Source organism: Conger conger, chromosome 9, assembly GCF_963514075.1.
Source record: "Conger conger chromosome 9, fConCon1.1, whole genome shotgun sequence".
Taxonomy (NCBI): domain Eukaryota; kingdom Metazoa; phylum Chordata; class Actinopteri; order Anguilliformes; family Congridae; genus Conger; species Conger conger.
In genome coordinates this window covers 12,614,665-12,621,510 of record NC_083768.1, presented here as the reverse complement: position 1 = coordinate 12,621,510, position 6,846 = coordinate 12,614,665, and the positions used below count along the sequence as shown (strand labels likewise).

At 45.7% G+C, this 6,846-nt stretch overlaps 1 protein-coding gene across 2 annotated transcripts; it reads left to right on the top strand.

The window, feature by feature from the left end:
- Positions 1 to 708: 708 nt before the first annotated feature.
- Positions 709 to 6,421, top strand: ttc19 (tetratricopeptide repeat domain 19). Of its 2 annotated transcripts, XM_061255433.1 has the most exons (10): positions 726 to 1,225; positions 1,563 to 1,648; positions 2,002 to 2,112; positions 2,394 to 2,432; positions 2,516 to 2,572; positions 3,354 to 3,415; positions 4,245 to 4,339; positions 4,929 to 5,083; positions 5,426 to 5,588; positions 5,973 to 6,421. In XM_061255433.1, exons 1-10 carry the CDS (start codon positions 943 to 945, stop codon positions 6,119 to 6,121), a joined length of 1,200 nt encoding a protein of 399 aa, XP_061111417.1. In that variant the 5' UTR covers positions 726 to 942; the 3' UTR covers positions 6,122 to 6,421. The 2 variants fall into 2 exon arrangements, with proteins under 2 accessions (XP_061111418.1, XP_061111417.1); XM_061255434.1 differs by lacking the exons at positions 4,929 to 5,083; positions 5,426 to 5,588; positions 5,973 to 6,421 and adding an exon at positions 4,588 to 4,916 and having other exon boundaries at positions 709 to 1,225.
- Positions 6,422 to 6,846: the final 425 nt, after the last annotated feature.

Genomic DNA, 6,846 nt, shown 5'->3' with positions numbered 1-6,846 from the left:
TCATGGTTTCTGCAGTAATCCTAATGTTAGGGGTATTCAATGTCTGCCCTAGGGGACCACTGTGTATGCTGGTTTTTGTTCCAATTGCACTTGCAATCCAAGAATTAAACCAGGTGGTGTCTTCTTAATTTGGTGCTTTTCATATTTCCAGGGGTCATTTGCCCATTTAAGCCATTTTGCCAGAAATGGCTATGCATGCCATTGAGACCCATTTTCCATCTTCACATTGTGCCTATTGTGCTATTTGGCCAACGACTGCATAAAATGAAAAGTAATAAATCTCAAGATCAAATTCAGGACTGCGGTGAATCAATAGGCCGTCAAACGTGAGTTTTAAGGTCTTTTATAGGCTAATTGTTTTACCTTCGCCTTAAACGGACCAATTCGGAGTATTGCAATAGTGGCTGTAACGAAACCCAGCGTACACGGAGGTCCCCCAGGACCGACGTTGAATGCCCCTGCTAATGGTGAATGGGAGTTGCAAGTTTATGCAAATACCGTACAAAATGGTTACTGTATGACATTTTATTTATTTAGTTGCAGACAGAAAAGACAAATCGGCTACTTGGATGAACACAACTTCCTCTTGTTCGCTTTCTCTGTTGAGCCATGCATCTTTAAGATGACGAACTACCCAGTGCGTCATGTTATGTCACGTTTTCTACGTAGCGTCGCACAGTGTTGCCAGTCTTGTGTTGCCAGTCTTGGCTTCTATAACTGACAGTTTGTGAATGATCTCACACCGTCACCAACTTTTTTGGATTGGAAAACAATCTCTATAAAATTGGCAAGTTTTTCTATTTTTCCAAAAATCAACGGTATAATTGTCTGATCTTTTCAGATTTCGGTGTCTTTCGCGTGCGCATTTTACGTAATGTTTTGGGATTTCAGACCAACTTGGCAACCGGTGCAGCTTACATCTCGCATTAAAAAAACACAAGCATGGCGTTCTGTAGTGTCTTCCGTCTTCTTCTAAAGCACAGGGCTCGCTTTCAGACCGTGGTTCTGGATTGGACCCGAACGCAATGCCTCTGGAGCCTGGCACATGTACAGATGCGAGCACTGAAATGGGAGAACGCCGTGACTTCCCGGTCTGTGGAGGAGGAACAGCATGCCCGGCACGGAAGGTCATGTAAACTGCGTAGTGCTGTGTGCTCTGGCGAGGGCAGCGGTGACAGCCGCACAGACAGCATCAACAAGCATTTCATATTGTATAGTTTTTTTGGTAAGCACAATAGTTTTGAAATACTATATATCAGTTAGCTAACAGTCCCTTACTTAATCGGCCCTAGGTAACTAAAGATAAATATTACGATTGCATGTTTTCGTTTTCTCTTTTCTCGAGAATTTCTGTTTTGATAGTTCTCTCTAATGCTTCTGTAGTTCAAATTCAGTTCATGTAACAACATCATACTTTCTGGTTAGAGGCATCACATGATTTAAACATGGCAACGCATCCCATAGCAACAAACGCGATGCAGTCTGCCAATAGTTCCATCAAATTAGAGCAAGATAAGTAACCAAAAGGTGTTCGCTACATCCACGTCTTCCTCTCGTTTTAGCATTTTCATTCTTCGGCAAATCTGACGAGGAGGATGAAGCCAAGAAGACAGAAGATGAGATTATTATGCTGTTGAAGCGAGCCAAGGTATAGGACCTCTGGCAGTTACCTAGAGTGGAGCTCTATTTAATATTTTCTGAAGTTATTTAGTTTTCTGGTGGTTCGATTTAAAGTTGAAGCAACACTCTTAATTTACGACGATAAAGTAAAGCGTCCACTTTGTTAGTTCTATGGCCCATTACACAATGTATGGTCAAGTCCTGCTTTACTATTTCGGTAGATTATCTAGGTGAATGATTGATTTAGGTTATAGGAGAAAGAATTGTATACTTTATCATAGTGTCTAGGAACTGTTTGGAACCTGATTTGCTACCCTGTGTCATCCCTGGCACAGTGCATTGCAGCTCATTGCAGCACTAATGTGGTGAATTGTGTTTCAGCTCAGTATTATGCAGGATGAGCTGGAGGCTGCCAGTGGGTACCTGCACCAGGCTATCAGGCTAGCCCACCAAAGCCACAACAATCAAGCCATCATCTACACATACAGCCTGGTATTGTGTTTTAGTTTAAGTTACATTTTCACTACAGGTGTGTCCCAGGGTCTTTCGCGTTGTGTGCATGTTTTAGATCCATTACCTCTCGGTGTGAACAAACTTTGTGCAATTGAATAAGCACTTTTTTTCCTTTTCTTTTTTTTTACAGAAAGGAGTTAGGCCATTGCTTTCATTAGGCTGAAAAAACATAAACCTATCATCTTCTTTATCTGTAGTTGGCTATAAGCTGCCATGCAGCTGTGCTCCTGTTATTCAAGCCCTTGTTCTCTCTTTTCCAGATGGCCAACCTCGCGTTTGTTCAGGGCCAGCTGACCAATGTGAGTATGAGGGCACGGTGGTCCACCGCGGCGCCCTTGCTTCTGGGCCACGTTGGTGACCGCTGTGCGAATGTCTCCCGCAGGCCGAGAAACTGTTCAAGGCAGCCATGAGCTTCCTGCTGTCCGGAGGCACTTCTCAGGTGAGGGGAGAGATGGGGAGAGGGGGCGTTGTGGAGAAAAATCCGGGCGGAAAAGTCCAGGCTCCCAAATCAACCACAGTCCTCCTGAGGATTTTTGTCACAGTCACCTGGTGGTCAGAGGTTGAAGGTACATTCCTTCCCTCAGCGAGGACTGGAGGGCAGCTGCTGCTTCCAAGACTGTAAACAGACCCGCCCGCAGACTCTATCTGTAGATACATTACTAAGCTAGCTAGTTTGCTAGTCCATCGCTTTTCGTTGACTAGTTCTAAAAGCAGCTGCCTCCCCAGTTGTCACTGAGGGAAGGAAAGTACCTTTTGCCAGGTGCAATTAATTTGTGAAATCAGCTGACTGAGTTCATGGGTGGAGGAAACGTATGACAAGATGGCGTAGTTGTTCAGGTACATGACTGGGGCACGCAAGGCCGGTGGTTCGATCCCCAGTGTAGCCACAATTAGATCTGCACAGCCATTGGGCACTTGAGCAAGGCCCTTAACCCTGCATTGCTCCAGGGGAGGATTGTCTCCTGCTTAGTCTAATCAACTGTACGTCGCTCTGGATAAGAGCGTCTGCCAAATAACAAATTATTTATAATTATTAGAACCATATCTCGCTGCCTCACTAGCGAACATTAGACTATTTTAATGGCATTAATGTAATCAAATGTAAAGACTTTTATTTTCTGACCCCTGGACTTCTCACCTTTTGAAAAATACATGCCTGGGGTCCCAGTGAGGGACATTGATGTCTTTAAGCTTGGCCACTTTTTTGTCTTTCTTGGCAGGATGACAATGCTGTCATTGAGATGTCCCTGAAGCTGGCCACCATATACGCCACGCAGAAAAGGTGAGCTGCTGCTCTGTTAGTCCGTGGGGAGGGATGGACACACATCGGGTGAAGCGTGACATAGGTCAGGAGCCTGAGCGAGCATTCCTGCCCCAGGAAGTGATGTCATTCCATAGGAGTGTGTGTTTCCTGGGCTGCAGGTCGTACATAGTGACAGTGACGTTGACTATACCCGGTGTTTGTAGGAGGATTGACGGTTAGCGCTAGCATCAGCATTTTCTTTGTGCGCAGTGTAATTAAGTGACAGGCGTTAAAGGTACAATAGGTAAGATGTTTGTCTTAAATCATTGTTACAAGAACATTGTAAACCTCTTCCTATCATTGAAAAAGGCTCAGTGACATGTTGACTCACCCTCTGCCTGTGTTTATGGTTTATACCAAAACATTGTATTGCTGAACAATAATTCAAGCTCATTGAAAATTGGTTTTAATTGCCACAGCCGACTTCAGCGCGTTTATAGAGAAGGGGGAGGGATAAACAGTGTTCTGGTTTGAAGGTGGTTTGTTGCTGCTATTCCTCTCTTGACTATTAGAAGTCCGAAATTAACTATTGTACCTTTTAGTGATGCTTTCGTCAGTATGCTGAACAGGATGTTGTATAGTGCAGGTACATGGTACATGGTAAATATAGTGCCTTTATCCAAATCGCTGTACAATTACTGCTTCTCACTCACCCATTCATACACGGACTCACACACCAACGTCGATTGGCTGCCATGCAAGGTACCAACTAACCCTCCGACTGCCAGCCGACTGCTCTTACCGCCTGAGCTAATGTTGTCTGTTTTGCTGGTTTATGTGTCATGCCTTTTTTCCTGCCCTGCCCCAGGCATGAGCTAGCTGATCATGGGTTCCGGTTTTGCATAGAGTCCCTGGAGGCCAAGATTGAGAATCAAAAGGACCTACCAGAAGATGCTCTGCCAGGTACACAGAGGCTGTGTCCAAAATCAAATGCTACTCACTATACGTGTATACTATCATTTGGTGTAGTTTAATACTTCGGTTTTGTTTAATCCCATCGTATTCAGTATATAGCTATGTGTTTAAACCATGAAAAACATACTTACATACATACCTTACGTAGTTTGCTTATATTTAGCTTGCGCTCTATTTACTAGGAAGCAGTTTACCGGAAGTATCGTTCCCGATACATCCACTTTACCTCCCTATAGGAACTGTAGGCCATCTCAGAGTGCCTTCCAAGATGGTGCGGGGAATGACAAGATACAGATGTTGTATTGCAAATCAGCAGAGGATGGTGGCCACAAGCTGTAGTCGATTTTATTCTGTTCTAAAGAATTTACTCTTAAGCCTCTTAAATCGTAATTGTGTTGACTCAAATATTCAAAGTGGACATAGGATAACGCACAACAATGATCTATTTGCCAGTCACGAAAGGAACTGAGACTCCAGTGAACAAATTCATGAAGTTATTCAGTCAAGAAAGGTGTGATCGTGAACAAATGTGAAGCCAGTTTGTCCTGCGCGAACAGCTCTCTGCTGCCCCCTACAGATGAGGAGCGGAAGGACACCAGGCTGCTTCTCGGGTTGACCCTGGACTCCCGGGCTCGTTACCGGACCGCCATGCACCGCCTGGAGCAGGCCCAGGGCGATTACCGACGCGCCCTGCAGATATGCCGCGAGGAGCAGGGGGAGGCACACCCGCAGGTGGGGGGACATGGGTGCACAGGGAGGGGAGGGGAGTGTCTGCCAAATGCTATTCATGTAATGTAATGTAATTGAAACCGTACCGTAATTGTATTCCTCTGAAGCAAATCGAATGGAAAGTACGTCAAGATAGGAATAGAACGTGTTCTAGCACACCATTGTTAATCCTCTAATGGCGTTCTAATCATTTACTTGTGATCTCATATGGGGTGACTGTAAATGGGCAAAGAAGTTTATCTGACATGATTTGACTTTTTACATTCTTACCATAGCAGTTAAGGTGCATTTCAGTTCATGTGGTGGTAAAGTGTAAAGTGCATTTAGCTGGGCGTCTGTGTTCAGACTTTGGTGCTGATGAACGACCTGGCGACAGTGCTGGACATGCAGGGGCAGCATCAGGAGGCCCTGGGGCAGGTGAAGAGGGCCGTGGAGCTGGGCAAGGAGGCAGGCCACCCCGACCAGCACGTGCTGCTGGGAAACATGGCGGGCATCTTGCTGCACCAGGGTGAGAGGCTGGGGGAGTGGCTCTGCAGAGGAGGAGGCAGGGATTTTGGGAAGGATGAGGAATGATGGTTTGACCACTTGTTTAGACCCGGGGCAGCCTGTAGCCTAGTGGCTAAGGCACATGACTGCGACCCAGAAGGTCGGTGGTTCAAGCCCCGGTGTAGCCACGAGAAGATCCGCACAGCTGTTGGGCCCTTGAGCAAGGCCCTTAACCCCACATTGCTCCAGGGAGGATTGTCCCCCCGCTTAGTCTAATCAACCATAAAAGCGTCAGCTAAATTACTAATTATTTATAATCATTAGAATCCCAAAAGGTGCTGTAAAAGGGAAAGTAAAGGGAAGATGTTTGCAGTCACTGATGGTGTTGACACTTCTTGGTGGACAGGTCAGTTGGAGGAGTCTGGCCGGATGTATCAGGAGGCTCTGGCCATGGCTCAGGCCACCGGGGACAGCGAGGCGGTGGAGCAGATCCAGGAAGGCCTGAAGGAGCTGGAAACTAAGAAGAAGAAGAACGGGCAGGAGGACTCGGCCTGAGAGCTGGCCAACGGGTGGGAAACCACGTGTTAGGGAGAGCCCACCGCACTGCGGCACCCTCACCATTAACTGCCCACTGGAGTTTATTCTCCTCTCTTCTCTGGAAACCCACACAGGAAAGTGTTCGTGTGTGTGAGGGAGGCGTAACAGGAAGTGCTGTGCCCAGTACCTATTTGGTGGTGTTGGCTTAGTGACCCAGGTCTTACCGCACAAAAGACACAGTACTGGTGTATCCCTGTGCGTGACTTTCCTAAAATGTTGTCATCAATGTGCTGTAAACCCAGGTTCAAATATTGGAATAAATGTGTCTACAGTGTCTGTATATTATTTCCTTTTTGTTACTAGGGGTGGGACAAAATATTGTGACGCAATATATTGCCATAGGAAAACGTAACAATATGGATCGTGGAACTTCCATGACTACTTTTTACATAAAAACTTAGATCAGAACTTGAGATCAGAAGCAAGGAGCCAACCAAAGTCTGCAGAAGAACTGTGGCAAGTTCTCCAATATGCTTGGAACAACCTCCCTGCTGATTGTCTTATAGAACTGTAGGACAGCACTGGCTATCTCAGAGAAGTGATGCAGTTTTAACGCCGAAGGGTGGTCACAAAAAAATAAATAAATTTAAATGTAATGTATAGTACGTTTATTTAGGACCTTAAGAATCTTATCTGTACAGAATGTTATACAGGTGCCTAAGACTTTTGCACAGTACTGGAAG